Source organism: Sycon ciliatum, chromosome 6, assembly GCF_964019385.1.
Source record: "Sycon ciliatum chromosome 6, ocSycCili1.1, whole genome shotgun sequence".
NCBI classification, from domain to species: Eukaryota; Metazoa; Porifera; class Calcarea; order Leucosolenida; family Sycettidae; genus Sycon; species Sycon ciliatum.
The window spans coordinates 29,512,176-29,538,549 of NC_088648.1; the positions used below are offsets into that span (position 1 = coordinate 29,512,176).

At 48.8% G+C, this 26,374-nt stretch overlaps 1 protein-coding gene across 1 annotated transcript in view; it reads right to left on the reverse strand.

Moving 5' to 3' along the window:
- The window catches only part of LOC135819851 (extracellular sulfatase Sulf-2-like), a 25,556-nt gene extending 621 nt beyond the window's left edge, over positions 1-24,935 (reverse strand). The window contains exons 1-10 of the mRNA XM_065333131.1: positions 24,213-24,935; positions 12,172-12,259; positions 11,567-11,714; positions 10,829-10,950; positions 10,054-10,201; positions 9,240-9,415; positions 8,645-8,770; positions 1,805-2,520; positions 1,211-1,353; positions 1-924 (exon numbers count right to left, since the gene is read on the reverse strand). The exon at positions 1-924 is cut by the window's left edge and continues 621 nt beyond it. Of these exons, the coding sequence (XP_065189203.1) occupies positions 736-924; positions 1,211-1,353; positions 1,805-2,520; positions 8,645-8,770; positions 9,240-9,415; positions 10,054-10,201; positions 10,829-10,950; positions 11,567-11,714; positions 12,172-12,259; positions 24,213-24,621 (2,265 nt within the window). The 5' untranslated portion in view covers positions 24,622-24,935 and the 3' untranslated portion in view covers positions 1-735. The remainder of the gene's footprint in view (positions 925-1,210; positions 1,354-1,804; positions 2,521-8,644; positions 8,771-9,239; positions 9,416-10,053; positions 10,202-10,828; positions 10,951-11,566; positions 11,715-12,171; positions 12,260-24,212) is intronic.
- Between the last annotated feature and the right edge of the window lie 1,439 nt (positions 24,936-26,374).

Here is a 26,374-nt window from a genome sequence, read left to right on the forward strand (position 1 = left end):
CAAACAGAAATTAGGTTCACCCAGGCATGAATAGCGGCAGCAGTTGCAGGAGCAAGCAGAACAGAATACATGCTACAAGGGGAGCAACGACTCAAGTCAATGTACAAGTGGTGTCTTTATAACCCACATACCTATCTACATGTCTAGGGAAAGCGTGGGAAAAATGGGAGAGACACTGTGAGATTGGGAGTCCCAGCGGTCACAGGTTAGAAGTATGGGCGGAATACTCAAGAACATGTTTACAAAGGCTGTGTCAAGGTCTTATTGTATTTACCCGTATGTACAGATAAATTGAACAGTTATTGTTAGCTGCAAGCTCACACGCATGCACACACATACATACACACGCACGCACGCGTACATACACACACAGACACACATGTACACACACATACACACATATGTACACACACACACGTACACACACACGTACACACACACGTACACACACGCACCAACATGCAAGATACGTGCGCGCGTACCGGGCGAGAACACAGATTAACCATGCTCCTGCTGAGTGTGTGTGTGGGAGGGGGGGGGGGGGGTAGATTCCTGTACCCACGAGCAGTGTACGGGATGTGTCGATCCACCTGCTCCGATGCGGGCATACCAGTGCTGTAGCTAGAGAAATAGAGTTTCTAGGAATCACTCCCACTCTAATGGCTGCGCTACTGGCGATAACAATCGCTCACCCACTCTAATGGCTGCGCTACTGGCGATAACAATCCCTCACTTTCACTGGTTAGAGGCTTCCTCGACGGAATCGAGACGGCTAGACGTCCAGAATGGATCAGAAGACGTCATAGCAAACTGTCCACTTGAACACTGTTGGTGGCCACTGCATGTGCGCAGATAGGACAGCCGTCTCATGATGTGGTTGTACACGGACGGACGTGCCTCGATTTCGCTGTGCTTGTTGTTCATCTGAGTAAGAGTAAAAGAAATCACACAGAGACACACAGACAGAGACACGCAGTCAGACACACACGAGACAGACACGCACAGAGACGCACAGAGACACGCAACGTCATCAAAATTAAACCGACACATAAAATGGACTCAGGAGCGAGTTCTAAGAAGTGTCTGTACTTGGTGGCAAAAGCCAGGGGGGGGGGGGGGGGGGCGTGCAGCTTATACTCCAGTGTGGCTTATGCTCCAGAAGATATAGGAGTCAAGATATCACCCAGAACCAGCACTAGCATAGCCGTACCTGCCACGGATCCCGTCTCATGTCGAAGAACTCGCCAAAGCCGGTTACAAAGTGACAGAACAGGTAGTCGTCATCTTCGTCGATGCGCCGCTCGCACCAGTAGCTGCTGTTACGAGTGTTGGCACAGTGGCACACGTCACCGCCTGTACACGCAGGTCAAGGAAACATAGACCAAGCCACACACTCACAATCCTATTGGGTTTTCCTACAGTTTGGTTGCTAAGCACCTGGACTGTAACAATAGCCACATTGTGTGGTGCTAGGTACGTCTTCACGACTGCCCCCCCCCCCCTCCCCCCCCCCCCCATCGCCCCAAACTCAAAAGGACCACAGTGGAGTACAGGGCAGGACCATAAACCCATGACCCAAACTGATCGCCAAAGGATCAGGGGGTGGGGGGGTGGGGGGGGGGTGGGGGGGGTGTCGCACCCTACTCTTATGCCCCTACCCCCGCTGATGGCGCACTCCCACTCACTGGAGCTTTCAAAATGTTGTCTCGGTGCTCAGTTGGCCCCCTTGTCCGAGGCAGGTGGTCGGCTTACTAGAGTAGCTGCCTTCACAGCTAGATTTCACTCTGTTCACCCTGCGGCTTACCTGTGTAGTATGGTGGCGTTCTCCAATGCCGGGGAGTGATCAGCTGGCAGCTTATTCCCTCCTTCTTGCAGTCCTTGGCACGCTGGCAGCGTCGCTGCTCGCGCTCAGACTCAAAGTGGTGCGTACGGCACGGCGCGTACCGATTGCATTTCCAGCCGACCGCCTGCTGCCCGGTGCAGGCGTTCTCCAGGGCGGGCGGTGTGCAGTTGCACGCCTCCTGCTCGCTGAGCAGCGATAGGATCTGACTGTCGTACATGGACACCGGCGCCGGGACGACCGCGCGGCGAGACCGTTGGCGTGGCGACGGACCGCCGTCGGCCACCTCGTCGGCGAGGTTGCTGATGCGTTCGGCGCGCAGGTACTGCAGCGTGCAGCGCTGTATGGGCCGGCAGCCGGAGTGCTTCATCCAGCGCACCAGCTTCACCACCATGGCGGCCCGCATCGTCACCGTCGTGTTGGTCGTCACGGTGATGTTGCGACGCTGGCGTGGCAGCTGGTAGTGCGAGTTCAAGCGCACATCGCTCACCTCGCCCGGATCGCGTATCCTCTTGCGTCGTGCGGGCGCTTGCTCAAGGCTTGGCGTTCTGCCCTGCGGTGACTTCTTTCCCCAACGGCCGAGGAAGAGATGGTCGTCCTCGTAATTCTGCTGACTATGCTTGAACTTGGTGATCAAGAAACTCGTGCGCCAGCCTAAGGACATCTTGGGACGAGTACGCCTGAGCAACATGAGAAACACACACAGACCGAAACACACAAATATTCATCGGCTTGAGGGAGTTGAAATAGAGAAAAAATTGCCTGTCACCACCACCAGGACTCGAGCCAGGGACCCTCACGTTTGATCCTCACGCTCTCGATGCCCATTGGTGTAGGTCTTCTCGGAGTTCCACCCTTATAATTAATCGATACCCAATGCTGTAGACATTCAAATGACCTACATCCCTCTAAAAAAATCAACATACAGTAAAACCTGTAACTAAAGACCACTGTGACTAGCGACCAGCGTGGTACTACAGTAAAACCTGTAACTAAAGACCACCGTGACTAGCGACCAGCCTGGTACTACAGTAAAACCTGTAACTAAAGACCACTGTGACTAGCGACCAGCCTGGTACTACAGTAAAACCTGTAACTAAAGACCACTGTGACTAGCGACCAGCCTGGTACTACAGTAAAACCTGTAACTAAAGACCACTGTGACTAGCGACCAGCCTGGTACTACAGTAAAACCTGTAACTAAAGACCACTGTGACTAGCGACCAGCCTGGTACTACAGTAAAACCTGTAACTAAAGACCACCGTGACTAGCGACCAGCCTGGTACTACAGTAAAACCTGTAACTAAAGACCACCGTGACTAGCGACCAGCCTGGTACTACAGTAAAACCTGTAACTAAAGACCACCGTGACTAGCGACCAGCGTGGTACTACAGTAAAACCTGTAACTAAAGACCACCGTGACTAGCGACCAGCGTGGTACTACAGTAAAACCTGTAACTAAAGACCACTGTGACTAGCGACCAGCGTGGTACTACAGTAAAACCTGTAACTAAAGACCACCGTGACTAGCGACCAGCGTGGTACTACAGTAAAACCTGTAACTAAAGACCACCGTGACTAGCGACCAGCGTGGTACTACAGTAAAACCTGTAACTAAAGACCACCGTGACTAGCGACCAGCGTGGTACTACAGTAAAACCTGTAACTAAAGACCACCGTGACTAGCGACCAGCGTGGTACTACAGTAAAACCTGTAACTAAAGACCACCGTGACTAGCGACCAGCGTGGTACTACAGTAAAACCTGTAACTAAAGACCACCGTGACTAGCGACCAGCGTGGTACTACAGTAAAACCTGTAACTAAAGACCACCGTGACTAGCGACCAGCGTGGTACTACAGTAAAACCTGTAACTAAAGACCACCGTGACTAGCGACCAGCGTGGTACTACAGTAAAACCTGTAACTAAAGACCACCGTGACTAGCGACCAGCGTGGTACTACAGTAAAACCTGTAACTAAAGACCACCGTGACTAGCGACCAGCGTGGTACTACAGTAAAACCTGTAACTAAAGACCACCGTGACTAGCGACCAGCGTGGTACTACAGTAAAACCTGTAACTAAAGACCACCGTGACTAGCGACCAGCGTGGTACTACAGTAAAACCTGTAACTAAAGACCACCGTGACTAGCGACCAGCGTGGTACTACAGTAAAACCTGTAACTAAAGACCACCGTGACTAGCGACCAGCCTGGTACTACAGTAAAACCTGTAACTAAAGACCACCGTGACTAGCGACCAGCGTGGTACTACAGTAAAACCTGTAACTAAAGACCACCGTGACTAGCGACCAGCGTGGTACTACAGTAAAACCTGTAACTAAAGACCACCGTGACTAGCGACCAGCCTGGTACTACAGTAAAACCTGTAACTAAAGACCACCGTGACTAGCGACCAGCGTGGTACTACAGTAAAACCTGTAACTAAAGACCACTGTGACTAGCGACCAGCGTGGTACTACAGTAAAACCTGTAACTAAAGACCACCGTGACTAGCGACCAGCGTGGTACTACAGTAAAACCTGTAACTAAAGACCACTGTGACTAGCGACCAGCGTGGTACTACAGTAAAACCTGTAACTAAAGACCACCGTGACTAGCGACCAGCCTGGTACTACAGTAAAACCTGTAACTAAAGACCACCGTGACTAGCGACCAGCCTGGTACTACAGTAAAACCTGTAACTAAAGACCACCGTGACTGGCGACCAGCCTGGTACTACAGTAAAACCTGTAACTAAAGACCACCGTGACTAGCGACCAGCGTGGTACTACAGTAAAACCTGTAACTAAAGACCACCGTGACTAGCGACCAGCGTGGTACTACAGTAAAACTTGTAACTAAAGACCACCGTGACTAGCGACCAGCGTGGTACTACAGTAAAACCTGTAACTAAAGACCACTGTGACTAGCGACCAGCCTGGTACTACAGTAAAACTTGTAACTAAAGACCACCGTGACTAGCGACCAGCGTGGTACTACAGTAAAACCTGTAACTAAAGACCACTGTGACTAGCGACCAGCGTGGTACTACAGTAAAACCTGTAACTAAAGACCACCGTGACTAGCGACCAGCGTGGTACTACAGTAAAACCTGTAACTAAAGACCACTGTGACTAGCGACCAGCGTGGTACTACAGTAAAACCTGTAACTAAAGACCACTGTGACTAGCGACCAGCCTGGTACTACAGTAAAACCTGTAACTAAAGACCACCGTGACTGGCGACCAGCCTGGTACTACAGTAAAACCTGTAACTAAAGACCACTGTGACTAGCGACCAGCGTGGTACTACAGTAAAACCTGTAACTAAAGACCACTGTGACTAGCGACCAGCCTGGTACTACAGTAAAACCTGTAACTAAAGACCACCGTGACTAGCGACCAGCCTGGTACTACAGTAAAACCTGTAACTAAAGACCACCGTGACTAGCGACCAGCGTGGTACTACAGTAAAACCTGTAACTAAAGACCACCGTGACTAGCGACCAGCGTGGTACTACAGTAAAACCTGTAACTAAAGACCACCGTGACTAGCGACCAGCGTGGTACTACAGTAAAACCTGTAACTAAAGACCACCGTGACTAGCGACCAGCCTGGTACTACAGTAAAACCTGTAACTAAAGACCACCGTGACTAGCGACCAGCCTGGTACTACAGTAAAACCTGTAACTAAAGACCACCGTGACTAGCGACCAGCCTGGTACTACAGTAAAACCTGTAACTAAAGACCACCGTGACTAGCGACCAGCGTGGTACTACAGTAAAACCTGTAACTAAAGACCACCGTGACTAGCGACCAGCGTGGTACTACAGTAAAACCTGTAACTAAAGACCACCGTGACTAGCGACCAGCGTGGTACTACAGTAAAACCTGTAACTAAAGACCACCGTGACTAGCGACCAGCCTGGTACTACAGTAAAACCTGTAACTAAAGACCACCGTGACTAGCGACCAGCGTGGTACTACAGTAAAACCTGTAACTAAAGACCACCGTGACTAGCGACCAGCGTGGTACTACAGTAAAACCTGTAACTAAAGACCACCGTGACTAGCGACCAGCCTGGTACTACAGTAAAACCTGTAACTAAAGACCACCGTGACTAGCGACCAGCGTGGTACTACAGTAAAACCTGTAACTAAAGACCACTGTGACTAGCGACCAGCGTGGTACTACAGTAAAACCTGTAACTAAAGACCACCGTGACTAGCGACCAGCGTGGTACTACAGTAAAACCTGTAACTAAAGACCACTGTGACTAGCGACCAGCGTGGTACTACAGTAAAACCTGTAACTAAAGACCACCGTGACTAGCGACCAGCCTGGTACTACAGTAAAACCTGTAACTAAAGACCACCGTGACTAGCGACCAGCCTGGTACTACAGTAAAACCTGTAACTAAAGACCACCGTGACTGGCGACCAGCCTGGTACTACAGTAAAACCTGTAACTAAAGACCACCGTGACTAGCGACCAGCGTGGTACTACAGTAAAACCTGTAACTAAAGACCACCGTGACTAGCGACCAGCGTGGTACTACAGTAAAACTTGTAACTAAAGACCACCGTGACTAGCGACCAGCGTGGTACTACAGTAAAACCTGTAACTAAAGACCACTGTGACTAGCGACCAGCCTGGTACTACAGTAAAACTTGTAACTAAAGACCACCGTGACTAGCGACCAGCGTGGTACTACAGTAAAACCTGTAACTAAAGACCACTGTGACTAGCGACCAGCGTGGTACTACAGTAAAACCTGTAACTAAAGACCACCGTGACTAGCGACCAGCGTGGTACTACAGTAAAACCTGTAACTAAAGACCACTGTGACTAGCGACCAGCGTGGTACTACAGTAAAACCTGTAACTAAAGACCACTGTGACTAGCGACCAGCCTGGTACTACAGTAAAACCTGTAACTAAAGACCACCGTGACTGGCGACCAGCCTGGTACTACAGTAAAACCTGTAACTAAAGACCACTGTGACTAGCGACCAGCGTGGTACTACAGTAAAACCTGTAACTAAAGACCACTGTGACTAGCGACCAGCCTGGTACTACAGTAAAACCTGTAACTAAAGACCACCGTGACTAGCGACCAGCCTGGTACTACAGTAAAACCTGTAACTAAAGACCACCGTGACTAGCGACCAGCCTGGTACTACAGTAAAACCTGTAACTAAAGACCACCGTGACTAGCGACCAGCCTGGTACTACAGTAAAACCTGTAACTAAAGACCACCGTGACTAGCGACCAGCCTGGTACTACAGTAAAACCTGTAACTAAAGACCACCGTGACTAGCGACCAGCCTGGTACTACAGTAAAACCTGTAACTAAAGACCACCGTGACTAGCGACCAGCCTGGTACTACAGTAAAACCTGTAACTAAAGACCACCGTGACTAGCGACCAGCCTGGTACTACAGTAAAACCTGTAACTAAAGACCACCGTGACTAGCGACCAGCCTGGTACTACAGTAAAACCTGTAACTAAAGACCACCGTGACTAGCGACCAGCCTGGTACTACAGTAAAACCTGTAACTAAAGACCACTGTGACTAGCGACCAGCCTGGTACTACAGTAAAACCTGTAACTAAAGACCACCGTGCCTAGCGACCAGCGTGGTACTACAGTAAAACCTGTAACTAAAGACCACCGTGCCTAGCGACCAGCGTGGTACTACAGTAAAACCTGCAACTAAAGACCACCGTGACTAGCGACCAGCGTGGTACTACAGTAAAACCTGTAACTAAAGACCACCGTGACTAGCGACCAGCGTGGTACTACAGTAAAACTTGTAACTAAAGACCACCGTGCCTAGCGACCAGCGTGGTACTACAGTAAAACCTGTAACTAAAGACCACCGTGCCTAGCGACCAGCGTGGTACTACAGTAAAACCTGTAACTAAAGACCACCGTGCCTAGCGACCAGCGTGGTACTACAGTAAAACCTGTAACTAAAGACCACCGTGCCTAGCGACCAGCGTGGTACTACAGTAAAACCTGTAACTAAAGACCACCGTGCCTAGCGACCAGCGTGGTACTACAGTAAAACCTGTAACTAAAGACCACCGTGACTAGCGACCAGCTTGGTACTAAAGACCACTTCGCCAGGCACGGACGGTCTCACATTCATATAATGGTTGTGAGGTGCAAACCTCTAACTAAGGACCACCTGCCACTAAAGACCGCTTTCTCTGGCCCCAAGGGGTGGTCGTTATTCACAGGTTTGACTGTATGTTCAGCATGCATCTAGAATCAGACCTCCCTTTGCCGGTTCTCTTTTATCCGGATCCCTCGCCATCCGGAAGCACATAGCTGATTACAGATTTATAGCATACGTGATGCATCCAACATAACCGGTGTTCGGTTATCCGGTTGCCTCGCCTATCCGGAGATTTCGTGGAAAACGCGGATGTGTGCGGTTTTAAGCGAGGTGTGACTGTAATGATTGCGATGCCATGCACCAGCCATCCTAGGCTGCACGTACGACACAGCTGCCGTACACCACCCCCCCCCCCCCCCCTCCCTAAAAGGGGACCAGCTACAGGCGCGCGTGCCGGTGCCCTTCAAGGGGGTGGGGGAGGGGAGGGGGGGGGGGGTTGGGAGGACCTCCCCAGGAAAATTTTCAAAAATGAAGCAAAATCCTGCATTTTGAGCGAAAAAAGGGGGGGGGGGAGTTCGGGCACCCAGGAACCCATACAGGGCACGTGCTTGAGCTATGCCTCTGTATTGTCAGACACAACACTGCAACCGCTTACTGGTAGGTGTACTCACTGCTTTTTCAGCTTTCTCAACAGCATCATGATAGACGCTCCGTCCATGTCCTTGTTCAGGTGCGCCACCTTGGCAATGTCCACAAACGTCGGTGCCAGGTCGATGTTCAGCACAATCTGTCTCACCCTGGAGAAATAATACAGGCAGAGCAGGAAATGAGAAATAAGACCATTGCGCCAATTGCCGAATACGGAACGTATATGAGCAATGCATGAGAGCATGCCGGGATCAGCAATGCACCGTTCCACGCCCCAGGCAACCATGCCCAGGTGGCTGTGTGGGGTGTTCACGGTACAAAGCACGTCATTCCGCACAGGCTTATCATGCTGGTCAAGATTTTTTCACATTATATGCTCACGGGGGGGGGGGGGGGGGCATTTTGTGGAACTGATCAGGGGCGTTGGAAGGTACTCCGCGTTGGTGCGGGCCATGAATGAGCGAGGGTCGGGGGCCCACCCGGGATTGTGTTTCCAAGAATTAGGCCCAGATGACCCAGATTTAACTGATTTAAAATTCACAGGATTAAATGATTGGTGCAGCTTTGAGTGCACGCGCTACACCGGTTTCGAGGCATGCACTAATGAAGAGAACATACCGATTGCCTTTCGGAACTCCTGGTCCGACAGCGAACATCGGCACCCGCGTGTCTTCTTCGTACGGCTGATTCTTGCCCTTGAGCTGCGCAAACTGTCCCAGGTGAAACCCGTGATCGCTCGTGAAGAATACATAGCTGTTGTTTTGCAGCCGAAAGCGGTTGAGGCGCCGGAAAACCTGGTGGAAGCGGACAGCAAGCACAGACAACAGTGAGACAGAAATATTAGGGATCTGCAGAGAGCAAACCCCGTGTATACCAAGCTGCAGAGAGTGCTCAATGCCATAGACAGAACTTAGAACATATCAGACTAGGTGCAGGGCGTTCAGGTTGGTTGTAACTCTGAGTTTCATCCCGCTAGGCAATCGTCAGACAAGCGATGATTGCCTCGCTGCATAAAACTCAGAGTTACGGTCAACCTGAACGTCCTCCGCCGAGTCTTGTGTGATGTCCAGGCGACAATAGTGCAGGTAAGTCAGCTTTTTGTTGTTGTTGAATTCTTTATTCTCACACTGGCACCATCGCCAATAAGAGATACGTTTATGAGAAGGTGAGATGCTGTGGGTGGGGCTGAGGGTTGTGCAGTTGGAAAGCAATTTACGCCACTTTGAATTTTACAAGTATGGGAAAGGGTGAGTGCTTTACAGGGCTGCCGTCGTACCGGCATTTCAGGTGCTACGGCAACGTCTTGACCGGAAATGAAAACTATTGACGAAAACCCTGTTTCACTACTAGCATGGGTCTACTTTCTCAAAATTCCGTAATTTTGTGAAAGTTTGCTTCAACATGCTGTTAATACACTGGCAAGCAAGGTTACCTTTGTCATAAAGTCGTCGACGCTCCTCAGCGTCTGCAGCCGCCGCCGGTAGCTGAAATCGATGAGGTTCAGCTCAGTTTCGGACAGCTCGTGGCGGAATCGGATGATCCAGTGCTTGTCCGGGCTGCGTACATTGAAGTTTGGTGTTCTGGACAGTGAGGAAAGCGTAAGACAAAACAAATTAAGTATCCTACTGTATGCACTTGAGGTGGCAGTTGAAAACAAAACTGCACCTTTTGAGATGGTGCAATTCTCTGTATACATTCAGCTTGAATGGAAAAGGGTTGAAAAAGAGAGAGGCAGTTTCGCATACTTCACAACACTGCTGCCATGAACACACCATCACTAACCAGTTTCTATGGCAACAGATAAGAACACATGCAGCGCCACAACGTGTTTTCTTAGTAGGGACTACTCATGCACATACAAGTTGTCTCTCTCTCTCTCTCTCTCTCTCTCTCTCTCTCTCTCTCTCTCTCTCTCTCTCTCTCTCTCTCTCTCTCTCTCTCTCTCTCTCTCTCTCTCTCTCTCTCTCTCTCTCTCTCTCTCTCTCTCTCTCTCTCTCTCTCTCTCTCTGTCTCTCTGTCTCTCTGTCTCTCTGTCTCTCTGTCTCTCTCTCTCTGTCTCACTCTCACTCTCACACACACACACACACACACACACACACACACACACACACACGCACTCGCCAAGCACTGCATAGTACAGGCGTTGTCAGTTATCTGTGCAGTGCAATCTCACACACGGACCGAGGAAGGGAGTCATTGGGGCGTACCTCGGTGCCTTCACGCCAGCAAAATGTCTCCGGTACTGGGGCTCCGCATCGGCGCGTCCATGCGATGCAGGCAGACTGATGATGGCGAACATTGGCTTGCGTTCTTGCGGTGAGACTGACGCCTACAGGGAACAGACAACACAGGGTTAGAGGTCACCCAAGATTTTTTTACGGCAAACGAAAATGTTTCGTTTATGGGTAGATGGGTCGAGAAGAGATTCGTTGTGAAAAAATTGATATCTAAAACAGCAATCCATTCTGGATTGTCAAGCCAATATATTTTTCGTTGAGGGGGCGGGTGAGTGGGGTAGGGTCATAACTAAACCTGTTTGTTCCGTAAAAAAATTATCGATGATGCCGGATGCCCCCTCCCCCCCCCCCCCCCCCCAAACAGATAACAGGTGTAGCTGCAACAATACAGAGCTTCGACCGATAACTTTCGGGTCAAAAACCTCACGAGGAGTTCTGAAAATAAGTTTTGCACATTTCACAATACCGCCTGCAGTAAGCGACCGACCGGGTGCAAGGCAAACAGGATCTTCCTCAGAACTCACACAGGTAGCTAGTCTACATAAGTAGGTTGCACAAAGTAGTTCAGAAGACTAGGTCGCAGGGAAGTGATTTAGTCGGACTGAAAGCAAGACTAAAACTGACGGAAATACTGAAACCGGAGGAAAGACTAAAACTAAAGGAAGGACTCAACTACACCGTCGCCATGCACACGACGACATCACTAACCAGTTTCTCCAGCAGCTGCGCCGTCTCTCTCTGGATGACGGACGTGAAGTAGTTGACGCGTTCGTTGCCGGAGTAGGTGATCCGCTCCCTGGTCAAGCCACCATGCGTAGAGTTGCTGCTGCCCCGTACCATGGTAAAGTTGTAGTACCTTAAAAATCAATGTGAGCACACAAACAAACAAAAAACAAAAAACAAAAAAAGACCACAGTGGAAGTCAGAACCGGATTAGACCAGTACTGATAATACTGGACACTGCAAAATCAATACTGAACAGCAGGAGACGTTTTTTATCCATAGACATTCATACACCATCCCCAGAATCGAACGTTGCTTCCACACGACGAGCTTCACGCTATGAACGTGCCCACAGCTATGCTCTACAACATAATAAGACCAATCGAAAGCCCAAGCTCTCCTAGTCCTAGTGCCGGACGGTTTTGCACACGGTGACATATTCCATGACAGCCAGCAACGAAGCGAGACCGTGTAGTGATCAGGGCTAGAAACTCCCCCCTCCCCGTGCCCACATGGCTCCTCTCTTCGGCCTGCAATAGCTCATTTGTGTATGAATTCGGTATACAGACGACAATCTGTGACATTCTTACTTGGAGTTGCCTCGCTGCACGAACCAGTGGTCCCATCCTGGCGGAACTGCTGACAGGTTTAGGTTGTTCAGGTATTTGCCGATGTATGCTACGAAAGCAATCGAGAAGAAAGGCACACAGGCGAAATTGCATTCATACATGTACACCTTGCCTTAGAGTAGTCTGTGCATTCAAATTCACATCCAGATGAAATTCATCCAAAAAATCAAAAAAACCTACGCCAGGTAACACGACAAGTTGCAGCATTTTCTGCCGCCATGACACTTTTGACGCGCCAAACACTGAAGAGAATTGTACACGAAAAGGGCTTCACGGGCTTGTCTCTTTATGGCAACACAAACACAGGCCGTGACACAGAAGGCACGGGGGAAGCCTGGAGAATGTCCTTTTGTTCTAGAGAAATCAAATTATCTGATAATGCCAGCAATCGGCCTGGGTACTCCCAGTGGGTTACTCCCACTTCTGTACAGTGATATTAAGTAACGCCTATCATCCACCCCACCGCTTTCATATCCATCATATCTATACTATGTTATCTCTGCATACCAAGGGCGGGGTGCGCGCCAATTGTAATATTCCCAAAGATAACAAGAGAGAGCAGATTGTCCTTCATCTTGCTTTTCGTAGTTTCTATCGCCCACCGCACTTAAAGTTCTTATAAAAGTACAGACATTAAAAGTGGGTCTATCTGAAATAATCACTAATGTAAGTAGCCCTATCGGAACAACAACAGCAGGATACAATTTGAACAATGGCCACTAGAAGTAGTTTTTACGCTGCGAAAAGTACAATCTGTACAGGATGCATGGAGTGGATGTGGCAGAGGAAGTTACGGAATCGTGCAGAGTTCCTGCATGTAGGCAAGCCAACCACACGCCCCCAAGCCAAACAAGGCAAGAACCTGATAGCCATCTGGATGCAGTGGTGCAAGAGGGTGTGTGATAACAACAATTCTGGTACACAATGAATCTACATCCTTGGACACTCCACGAGTGTCCCCCCAGCCTCCAGACTCCTTCCGTGATTGGGGCATATGAAAATCAAACCGGAAAGCAACAGGCGCACATACAAAGACACACACACACACACACAGAGGCCCCGGGGCTAGGCCCACACTTTTAGCAGGCTGAGTAATGTCCCGGCATAGTGACTCTTCAGCAAATTAAGTACCCAATCAGGCGCAGAACAATACACCAGCCTGGTTCATAGGCAGCACAGCTATACACACCACAGTCCACACAACTCACATTTTACTCAGCACAACACACAGTTGATGGGGGCCATGTCTAAAATAGAATTGGCTCTACAAGCCCTACAAGTTTTCTAAATAGCCAGAACGTGTACAGGAGAGACTGAGAGCATGCTAGTACACAAAGGCCACCACACCGCAGATGTAGATCACCGACTTGCAGTTGGCTGTATTATCATCATGTCCGCACAGAATGCACGGCACACCCGCACTACATTGTATATATGTACATGTACATGTCTGAAATAGAATTAGCCGTACAAGAGAGTTGAAGTGCCCAACATGTACATGTACAAGATTGATGAATGAATAGAAGCAAGCATGGCAGTTGCGTGTACAGCATGCTAGCTAGTACAGTATTGTGTACAGACACTGCAGGGAAGTAAGCTACTAGTACAAGTAGTAATTTGGTGTACATTGTGCTCTACAGAACTAAATATTCAATTATTATTATTATGAAAGGCCGGTGTTCAGGTACAGACACGGCACGACTATTGGGTGTACATGTGCACATAAATTTAATGTATTTGTACATGCTAGACAAAACACAGTGCACACCCCTGAAGCCATGTTTTTTAAGTCTCAATCAAGACCACCAGCACATTCCAACAGAACCAGTTCAGTATAGCATACCTTGGTGAAAACATACTGTATGATGCAGTGTTCTACTTTCAAGCACAAATGCATTGCTGTAGAACAGGTAATTTTAGCGACTATTAATTTTAGCGTTTTCCCATTGTCAACCGGATAGCGGCGTTATATTTTAGCGATTCGCAGCGATTTCACTCACGGATCACCAGTGCACTACTAATGTCTCAACAGATTAGCGACTTGAAACTTTAGCGAAAAGGAGTCGATCGCTAAATTCGCTAGGGTTTTTACGTCGCTATAATTACCCATTCTACAGTATACCCATTCTATAACCGTCTTTTTTTCATCTGGAATGTACAGTAAAAGTAAACTTTTTATAATAATTATTATACTGGGAGTAGCTGTCACGTCCACGTTCCCACTGACTATACAGTTGTGTTGAGAAACACAATGGACAAAGGGTTGTCGGTACCTATGCTAAACGTACAGAATATCATGTTACTCAGAGTAAATTACATTGTACTGGGGCTTCACTGTATGGGTGTTTGAATAACAGCCCAGTACTATACAGCGCACACCGTTCCTGGGCGCAAAGGCATGATCCAGGCATTCAGTTTTAACTGCCATGACTGGGGGGGGGGGGGGGGGGGAGGGATATTTACACACTGAAGCACCGTGCCTGAAATCTAATTACGCCTACAAGTGCTAGTGGATGACCTGGCTTGTACAAGTACAATGTACATGTACATGAACACCAGGTAATGATTATATGCAGAACACGCCACAGCAAAGGCCGGCCATGGTACCAGCACTTAATTACACACACGCCGGCATGCATGTAAGCAGACACAGGTGCAGTGGAGAACAATACAAATCATTCTACAACTCCACAAAAAATCCCCTTGGTAGTCTGACTTCTACTAGAGGAGACAACAGGACCTCACCGTCAGCACTTTAAATAGCTTCTTCTGTAAGTATAGTACCAGGAACAATGACCAAGATTAGGGTGACATTTTCTGGGACTTTCCAGTAAACAGTACACCCAAACGCATATAATATTATGTACTAGTATATGTAACCCAACATGCTACACACGCACACACCCAAACACACGCACACACCCAAACACGCATACACGTGCCTATGCAAATAGCACAATTCCACATTAATACATTTTTGTACACAATAGAGAGAGATTGGAAGCCGTGTCGCAACTCAGAGTTTCATGGATTACTTCAATCATCAGGCAACGTTGCCTGATGATCGTAGTAATACGTCAAACTCAGAGTTGCGACATGGCTTCCAATCTCTCTCTTGTGTACAAGGCTCTGCCCTATATGGGTATTGAGCACTCTTCCCACAGTGGACCACGCTACTTGATTACATGTGCGTACAGGCGCCCATCAACTCTGTTACAATGAGCTTCTAACACAAGCCAACCGCTGTAAAGTTCAAACACAAGGGATCCATTCCACTGCTGCTCTTTGCTTAATGGCTAGTGTGGGCACATTTTGAGTCACTTGGTTGCCAGAGGAATTCAAATACACCAGAAATTAGCACACTGCAAAGCACGAAATTTCACATGCACACCGCCTTCGCAAGTACATTCCTTTTGAAGGACATGATTGCCGCTATAGGTGCAGGTGTCAAAAATGTGCACACACTGGCATGGGCAAAAGTGAAGCTTTGACCAATATGGGGAGATGTGACATGCTGCCCTAAGGCCGTAAGCCTATAGGCCATTACCCTCTGGACAGAAATACATACACACTCACTCACACGCACACACACACACACACATTGTGTATGTACGTACATGGCACCCCTCTTTCCGATGAGAGCATGCTTCAGATACAAGAGCATACACACGCACAGAACTGCGTGCTTTTGTGAAGGTCATGGGTCGAGCAGAATCCATTTTCTCTAGCTTAATGCTAATGAAGGTACAGAATATGTCCCACGGCATCCAGCATTTGGAGGCCCCCCCCCCCCCCCCTCCTAGACAAAAGGCCTGAAACCATGAATAAGACTTTAGAGTATCATGCGTACAAGAATCCATCGGACACCGGACACCGCAGCTGGTGATTTAAATAAGCAAGTCCAGATTTTATTGGTCACGCCGCAGACATAATGGTCATTAGCGTGTGGTGTTGGGCAGCACAGCGGCTTTCTCCATTTAGCAATACAGTGAGTATATACAAGCACAAACACCCATAAAGAAGATCGGTTACCGCAATCCCTAAAATACACGAAGCCGTTACAGAGCCAGGGACAAAAACCACGACACTTATGGCTGGTAACCAAATGACCTGGTGTGACCGTAATTCAGTCGACACTAAAGTTTAAACTGTACGATGCCCACACGTTCACAGGTATTCCAAGTGTTCGTGATATGGGAAGACCCGCCTCATGGCTACAGAACGTGTGTGTGTGTGTGTGTGTGTGTGTGTGTATGTGTGTGTATGTGTGTGTGTGTGTGTTTTAAGGGGGGGGGGGGTGTTCACGTTTCTTTCATCACACACATGTACAGTGCTCGCAACCTGTATACGCATGTGTCAGTGAGCTACCAACTGCGACACCATCCCCTCAACAGGCTTCATTAGCTTCATTAGTAGTACTATTCATTAGCCCCATTAGGGACAGACCCTAGGACTTTTGGAATGCACTACCGGTAGTAATAAGTGTTCCAATACTGGCTCAGCACAGTCCAGATAATTCTCCTAAGGCAATGGGGACACAACCGTATATCACGTTATTTTCGGTGTAATTTTGATTTCGGTAGAGAATTCAGACACCTAAAATAAAATTACACCTAAATGGCACTAGAGTATGCACTGTATGTGATGGTTAGGCTGGTCACCGAATTCCACAATACACCTGAAACCTGGCAGGTGCCTGGTACCGAAATTTTGATACACCTAAAATTACATGTTATACAGTACAAATCCGTTGATCCCCGAGCTGCATGTGTTTATAAGCATACTGTTGGGTAGACCCGAGTATCAGTTGTCTGATGATTGCCTAGCGGCATGAAACTCAGAGTTACAACCAACCTGAACGTCCTCCGCTGAGTCTGCTCTGTTATACAGTACATGTAAATAGAGGCAGGGAGTCACTGGACATTATACAAACCACGCAATACCCACTGGAGTACACATGTACTATCAATGAACCAGCTGTAGAGTGGCTTCACATCAATATCATAATTATGGCCATACATTGCAGCCATGTTGGTTCCAACTCCACTCAACTCCTGCATCTATGGGTCACATGACGTCGGCCATGTTGGTTAAACTGTCCACATGCCATGATCACTTCCGGCACCAATTTCGTCACATGACCCAGACGTGAAACCGCTCTGTTCGGAGAACTCACACAACACACGATGTACCAGATCACAGGCACTTCAGAATTATCATAATGGCACCGGAACTAAAATGCTTATGCGCCGGGCCAGGCCGACCGACAGGGTGGGAGTTAATGACGCCGGCGAAACACCCAATCACGGCTGTCATGATATGCGCCCCACTGGTATGTGTATGCACATACACTGTACATGGGTCTAAACAGACTTCGTCACGCATTTCCAGCCGGGGGCTTAATGTTCAAATGGTGCTTTCGCATCAGGCCCCTTTTTACATGATCGTGATAGTCTGGAGATCTCCTGCCCCGTGCATGCTTCCGTGGAGATTCCTGGCCTGGCTACACAACGAGAATATACTTGTCTGTTTCACTATTGCACTTATAACACCTTGCTTAACTGCTACGATAGTAGATCGATGTTTGCCACGGCTCACAACAATACACACGCGTACACTGAGACTCGGTGACTGTAGAAAGTGCACAATAAGTGGTGCATGTGTTCTGCCCATTGAACACGACATCTCTCTATAGATAAGAAAACAGAATCGGCTCAGGGGGCAAATGCTGTTCGTCTAGGCATGCACCCGCTGTCTGACAGCCCTCCAGGACAGTCACATGCTCCATCTCCAGCATAGTATGCTGCAGCATGAGACAGACCAGTTGGTTCACATAGTCACGAAGCCATTTAGTCACATCTACAGTCAACTTCGCGTATAACGACACTCGGCGGGGCATCAGAAAAAGTGTCGTTATTCGCGAAGTGTCCTTATACCCAAAGCCTCATTATATGTATTACAGTTAGATGGGACTTTTCTCTGGGCATGGAAATTCTGTCGCTATTCGCGAATTGTCGTTATATCCGCAGTCGTTATTAGCGAAGGTGACTGTAGCACCCTGACAGAATCTGAAAAGCAGTAAAGCGCTTCCCAGCTGGATATGTTGCAAAGGGGCCTCCCCCATTGTTCCCGATGACATGGTCGGCGCTCACAGACACATCACAGACACGCGGGGTATGCGTCGTAGGCCGTCTGACAATTGACACTGACAACGTGAAGCTGGGACATTTACTTTGCGCTGTCCACTACTGTCAATATGGCTCAGCTCCTCACATCCATCACTGGATTGACTGGGTCAACATGGCTCAGCTCCTCACATCCATCACTGGATTGACTGGGTCAACATGGCTCAGCTCCTCACATCCATCACTGGATTGACTGGGTCAACATGGCTCAGCTCCTCACATCCATCACTGGATTGACTGGGTCGATCTTTTCGAAATGTTCTAGAGGAGAGGTGGAGTGACAGGGGGGTATTTGCAGGTGCGCATTCTTTGTTCATACTGACAACAAAACACAATCATGTACACACACACACCACCACCACCACCACCACCACCACCACACGCACGACACCCCTCCAGGCCCCATTGAATCTGCACCCTGGTCCTAGAAACAACCTGTCTACAGACAGGTTTCCCACAAAACTACCAGGAACCCATCCATAGATTCTGAAATAGACAATAGACATCCTGCTCATTCTGTCCTATGAATCTATCTGCTACTAAAATTGAGAAAATCACACTTGCTCAGTGACCAAGCCTTTCACACTTTCCCCCCAGAGGCATAGCTGTGACTCATTCCTTATCGCCACGGTGACACATTCAAGAGGCACGTCACTCTTGCTGGACACTGACACGATCCTCTAATTAAATTTCCGCTCTTAATGTCCGTGCACGCGCGCAGAGGAAGGGAAAGTGACGCCCTTATAGTGTACACTAGCTCCAGGGCTCATGCAGCTAAGTACACCGGGAGCGCTGTACTGTGTGTGTGTGTGTGTGTGCAAGATGAAGTGGAGGTCATTACAATCAGCAGTTTTCTTTGTTCACTGGTCCATGTAGCTGTCCGGTTCTCCAGAGCACACACGCTACTGTGCATGCATGAATAGGAACTGTGTGACCAAGCACCTCCTTCACCTCAGTATCAACTAGAAGCCACCGCTCATGGGTTCGCCAGGAACTGCCCAAAACATCCGACCCGGCACTATTGGAACTGACAATGCAGAAAGGGTTAGCTACCTCTGCCCATGAATTGAGTATATTCCTGTCATGAGTACTAGGCAACAGCAGATTGAGACCTGGAGCATATGTATATCCACTCACCCCATCCCGATCTGCGACCAAACTCCAGAGCACATTTCTGCTGAATACTAGTACGCAGGGCAGGCAGTGACAACGGGGGAAGACGGAGGACTCTGGTGAATGGATACTGTATCTGCTACACAGACCACTCAGCACCATGGTACTGTCCCGCTCCCCCCCCCCCCCCCCCAGTTGTGTGAGGCTTGCATTGCACTGAGCATGCATGCCTGCCCACAGTGATCGGACACTCTCACATGCACCCCAGCTAAAACACGTCTGAAAGACAGTTTCGGTGATAAATAGATCCAAAATAGACCACAGTGCCAACTGCCATAGATGATAATCCACAAAAACCCTTCATGCAGTGCGCCATAACAACACACAGCAGGCTGCACGCACTTCAGACGTCACAAGGAAAACTTGTCGTTGCAAGCCGGAAGTACAGAACCACCATTTTGATAAACTGAATTGCGACAGTACCCATGCAAGGTTGAACAATAGTAAATTCCGACAGGCATCTAGGAATGGCAGACAATACTCTCCTTTCTCGTGATAAGCAGGTATGCTGACGTTGAGCTGAGCTAACTGAATCTGTCAATATGGATGGTCACCTGCAACCGACGCTGCACTACTGACCGACAGCAGACACTACAACAAGCAAAGGAGAGCATGTCGCTACGGACGGTGCCGAAAGCGCCCTCTCTCTCGGCTATCTCCGCAGCTAAGCTTGCCGCCGACACGACAAGAAACCAAGAGATGACTAGACACCATGCGTACACCGCTCAGTGCGGGACAGCAGGCTGTTGCGTCTTCCGCTTCACGCCACTACAGCGTTGTCAACATGCCAGGCAAGAAATGCTTTGATATGGTGACACGGACAGTGACAGCTTCAGCGTGCCTCCCGTTCTCAGGGGTGAAGGTCAGGCTCTTGAAAACAATGTCTGTCAGCCTGTACATTAATATACTGGGGGGGGGGGGGGTATTCTCGTGTCATTGTACTGGTGTTAGACGGCCAAGTCCTCCACGTCGTCCAGACTTACACTCCTCGAAGTGTGGAGCTTGTTGAAAAGTTGAAATCTGATCCCACAGCGAGCAAGTGGTAGTGCATGCATGGCGGTACTTCAGCCACTCGGAAACACAGAGTTCTGTGTGCCTACACCTCGTACTTCTCACGTCGTTATCACCAGCGAAACAATCCTCCGGCACACCCATAACGAATGTTGCCAAACACATCAACATACATGCTGACTTGAGAATGACGTGTGTAGAAAATATCCGATTACACACAATAATTACTATCAAGGGCCTTAGCACTCAGAACGGTCCTGTAAAGCAGATAAAACACACCGTCCCTGCCACAGGGAAATTGCTTGCTTTCTCCTCAGTCATTTAATGCGTAATTCACATGGTTTTCATACTATACTCTTCAAAGATCTTGTCAATACCTACTTTTGTGTCAACAACTTTCTATAACTCATTCCAAGCTACGGTTGAAATGTAATTTGAGAGAGAGAGAGAGAGAGAGAGAGAGAGAGAGAGAGAGAGAGAGAGAGAGAGGGCGCGGAGAGAGAGAGAGAGAGAGGGCGCGGGAGAGAGAGAGAGAGAGAGAGAGAGAGAGAGAGAGAGAGAGAGAGAGAGAGAGAGAGAGAGAGAGAGAGAGAGATAGAGATAGAGATAGAGAGAGAGAGAGAGAGAGAGAGAAGAAATGAGAAATCAGGACTACGAAGGTGGGATGCCCACACTCGCTCCCACTCACACTCTGGTTTCAAGGCAAAGCACAACACACTCCACGTATAGGCTAGGGTGAGAACATACCATTTCGAGATAAAAATACCTCCATCCCACCACAGAGACACAGAGGTGTATTCCTCATCATGCCTTTAGGGACACAGATCTGTGATTCAACTTGGCTGCAGGGCCCCCTGGTCTAGGAAGAGTGCCTTCCAGCTGCTGCAACTGACACCATGTGCCCACTGATGAACTCTTTAGAACGCGGGGTGTCCTTTGCCCCAACGTGGAATCACTCACTCACTCACTCACTCACTCACTGGCCGGCGGGGTGACAGCACTATGCATGCCTTATCACCACCGACCACTTCCTGCCCGCTCATTACTGTGTTTGGCAAGCAAAAAACTAAGTTTCCTTGGTGCAAGCAGGTACAGATAGCAATGGTTACATGAATGCTTGTACCGTGGTCATGTCACCTTACTGACCCGATAACAAGGTACACGCAATTAGCAATTAGTAACTCTATTTGTGATAAAGTACCCCGTGCTGTCACAGATTGCAGCCAATCCAGCTAGGCTGCCACAAGCCAGCAAGTCAAGCACAACAGGTGCGGGGGGGGGGGGGGGGGGGAGATATACTGAACAACTAGAGAAGGAAGAGAAAGCGGCTGTTCCATGCACTATTCCTGTGCCCCAACTTGCCCAAGTCTGATTATTCAGGTCACGTGCACACTATAATAGTATAATCACTATACCAGCTGGCCTGGTCATTGACAATGCTCACTTCATGTATGACCAACGACTGAATCCACATGCACACACACGTGCACACGCACACACACACGCGCACGCACGCACACACAGCCACCGCGATGATCACCACCTCTGCTGCCACCAGTACTACCGTATTTCCCCGTAAGTTAGTTCCTACTAACTTTCGAATTTAGCAGCCACATGAGTACTAACTTTCGGGGGTGGTACTATCTTTCGGGGGGGGGGGTACTTTTATCGGGGGGGGTAAATGACACGCAGTGGGAAGCCTGCGCAACTCTAGTGTCCGTGCATATGATGTATGTACTGTACGGTGTCTGTACATGTAGGACGGGTACGAACTTACTATCTTTCGGGGGGGGGGGGGGAACTGTCTTTCCGGGTGATAACCTCGGCAGTGGAAAGTGTATTTTTTATAGGGGGGTACTAAGTCATGGGGGAGAACTAACTTATGGGGAAATACGGTACTACTAGATTCTGGTCAAATTTTAGAACGTGGAATTTGCTCGCCTACACCTTCCAAACTGTTTCTCTCTCTCTTTCTCCATGCGTACTTCCTTTCTGAAAAACATCACCTCTTTGAACAAGCAATTAGCTGTAGGATCTGTGAACAACGCAAGTACATACAAGATACCATCATCTAATGGAATACGTACTTCAGTTTTTCCGTGTATGGAATTCGCACTTGCCGAGTCGGCTTCGCACGTTTGCTGTGTCAAGCCCAGGTCACGTCACGCTCAGTGTCCAGCAAGATCGAAAAATAGATAGCGCATGGTCGATCATTGACACGATTTTACCGCTAACACGTACCTCGTCAGATTGCCACAAATCAAGCTTTTCACAGAGACGCACCGCAGTGCTAAAAACGCCGCTTGCGTTTCCTTGAGCCAGATCACTATTTGTGCGTTCCCGCTCCTGAGTTCGGTCGGAGAGGATAATACTAATAGTAACGACTATTTCCATGTATCGCGTGGCGATCAGGAGAGGCAAGAGTTTTCTCCGCGCTCTATGGCTGCGCTGAGGATGTGTGTGCGTGTCGAGGTCAAGTCACTTGGTTCAACTCGAGAACTCTTGACAGGAAAGAGAAGGAGTCCGGGGACCCATGACGTACAGTCCCACTAGCATTTCTCACCATTTACTCCTCAGTAACTTAGTTAGACCAGTCGACTAGCGCTATAGGGTAGTATAGCCACGCGTACACTGGCCTCTCTCTCTCCGTTTTTTCTTATCTCCGCTGAGCAAGCGCTTCTGCCCGACAGCGAGCTGTCAATCCCGGTGGCAATACACACAGTTACGACAGGACTGCTCGCGGCCAGCACCCCTGCAGAGTCAGAAAACTGTCCCCGAAACCTCCCGACGACTCTATTCACAAAGATTCACCAACTGACAGTTCCGCACTGGCGCTGCACGAGATCTATGCAGAAGCTTCACACCCAGCTCCGCAGACCTACCACATCGACCTGCACGATTCCAATCAACGACGTCAGTCTCACGCCGGCGCTTTCGCAGAGAAGCCTTCTTTGACAAAATTAAATAATAATTGCACTCATTTCCAGGTGAATGAATGGAGCAGAGTGAAGCCAAGCCTCCAAGTACAACCCATATTGGACAGAAGACGTCGGACAAACAAGAACAGCTCGCGAAAACGGTGACACTCTCGAAACCCCCTCCTGGCAGGTTGCACAGACCTCATCGCCTCCTTTCCTAGATTTCCGCGCCCGTGCTTGACCAAACGAGAACATTATGGGACCGTGGTGCGTTCGAGAGAGCTTGAGACACGAAACATGAAATAGAAGTACCTGCACACCCGATCTCCGGCGTGTATTTACAACACAAGCCGAACATCTACACGACTTACACGGCTGTCACCAGTACACCAAATCATGGCACACAGACAGCACGGGCTGTTCGATCGTTCGGCCCTTCCTTGACGGTCGGGAACCAAATACATGACCGTATTCACAATGACTGTCAGGATCTGATGTTACAGTATTGTAACATGATCATTTTGTCCCAAGTAGATCTACAGGACTAGACCCATCGCTGTAGTGTACACCTGGTAGATGTCTACACGCAATGATGTAAATACTACGTACTTTACCGGAATACAAAACGATACCGTTCGCACTGCACAGATACACGCACATGCATTCAGAAACTCGCACCATATCGGCATTATTGAAATCAACACTTCGCTCTCACCTGTTTGGTACCCAGCTTGCTGCATGCGAACTCCGATCGTCTTGTGCTCGATGTTCTTCTTCCAGAACTCGCCATTGCACTCATCGTTGTTGGTCAACGCTCCATGGTTGTGCGCGTACAGACCGCTTAGCATGGACGATCTACTCGGGCAGCAAACAGGCGTGGTGACGAACGCGTTCTCGAATATTGTGCCGTGTTTGCTGAAATACTTGAGCGTATTGTTCAGCGCCAAGGGCACCGATCCCAGACGCTCGTCCAGGTCGTCTGCCAGGACCAGAAATATATTGGGCTTGGGCTTCGGCGGCGTAGGTCCGTTCGCCGACGTCGCAGCCGGACAGCTCAGTGTTGAAAAGAAGAAGAAGAGAGTCAGAAGGCAAGCTGCCACACTGTCTACTTTGACATAGTACATCTTGCCAGCGAAAGGAACTCGGAAAAGGAATTTCCTAGTGCAATATGCACTAACTTTTCTTGGTGCTGAACTGTCGACAATCAATGGGTCAAATCGAACATACAATTAGTTGATAGTAATGATTATGACCACGAGAAAAAAGCACAGGCAACTGTTTGCCCCCGGAGCTCCCACGCCTCAGAGCAAACCTCCTTTTATGCGATGTAGAATCGTGGCTGCCGAGTCGTAGCCTTGATGTGGGCGAATGGGCTGAACTCAGAGCTCCGCAGCGCAGCCGAAAAAATGAAGTCACAGTGAAACGAAGTTGTCGCGTGCAGACACGCACTCCACATGGCGCATATATGGCGCTTCTGTTCCTTGACGATTTGAGCGTACACTCGCTCTACGTGTTCCGCGGCCCGTCTCGACGCCTAGATCTACGCGTGCAGCTCGATCGAGGCCACTCGAAAAATGTGGCCACACAGGATGTTTCCCGGCCCATAGAAAGCAGTTTGAGGTGGCCCGCAGCTGGTGGCGCGTGACGGCCGAAACACAAAATTCATGTCGACCTGCTCGACCGCTCAGTAACGGAACTAGCACACTGTACTAACTCAGTTGTGAACTTGTGACGTTGTGTAGACCAACTGGCTAGCTGTGCAATGACTGCTCGTAGTGGATCTAGTACGCGAGTCACGGCTGCTAGATTACTGTGTGAGCAGGTCTACATTTTTACTTTTTAGCTCTTCAGATGTAGGTGCTTGCACCGTGCGGCGATCAAAGACGACGGGCTAGGGCTAGCAGAAGCAGACCAAGACACACGAGGCCCTAAAAGAACATCACCTCTTGCAATTATTTTATAATGCACATACCGTCGCTGCCAATCACATGATAATATTATTATTATTGTTACGGCCACGGTAGTCTTCTGAATGGCTACCTCCGCGGCATTGGAGCTCTCTGTCGCACCCTGGAATAATAATATCAGTGTTTTCTGAAGAATAAAAAAAATTATGCTGCAAAGTAGAAAATTGTTTTTAATTAACAACCAGGCAACGGGTTAACCCGCGGCGCTTGCGAACAATGAGCAGGGAGCAGGGAGGAGTGCAGGACTCCCTGAAGATTGACTTGAGAGGCGAGGGGGGAATACTCGTACTCTACAGTCCAGGAAGTACTTTGCAGGAATCAATAATAATAATAATAATGATGATACTGTATGGTCAGGCCCGACTAATAATACGAGAGTCCTTCCGGACAAATTTAATAATATTGATAGAAGGAAACACAAGCTGTGTTGCTAAACCCTTGCACAGAATGCTCAATGCCACGAAGGCAGAGTTTGTTGTCTGAGGGTCGGTGGATAGCCATGAAACTCCGAGGCGCTTGGGAAGGTAGAACCCCTACACACCACGTTTACTCAATAAGTTGATTTCGACTGACTGGAAGTTCATCATTGTCACAAGTTCAAGAATGTTTTGCATTGTATTTGTATTTTATTATTTTACTTGGGCATTCCCAACAGAGAATCATCAGAGTGTAGAAAATGAGTAACGAATAATAAAATGTATAGCGGGGAGTGAGAATAACAAGGATGCAGTTTACAGGGTTATGGGCCGTTACACGCCCGATTGGTTGAGAGACTAACCTCCTCTCCCCTGACTCACTTGTGAGGTCTGCATTCGCCACTAAGAGGTTAACAGGCATAGTGGTGGCCTGCGGATGCGAAGGCTAGTTTGTGTGTTTCTGAACATTCAAGCGATGCCGACGCGGATCCCGC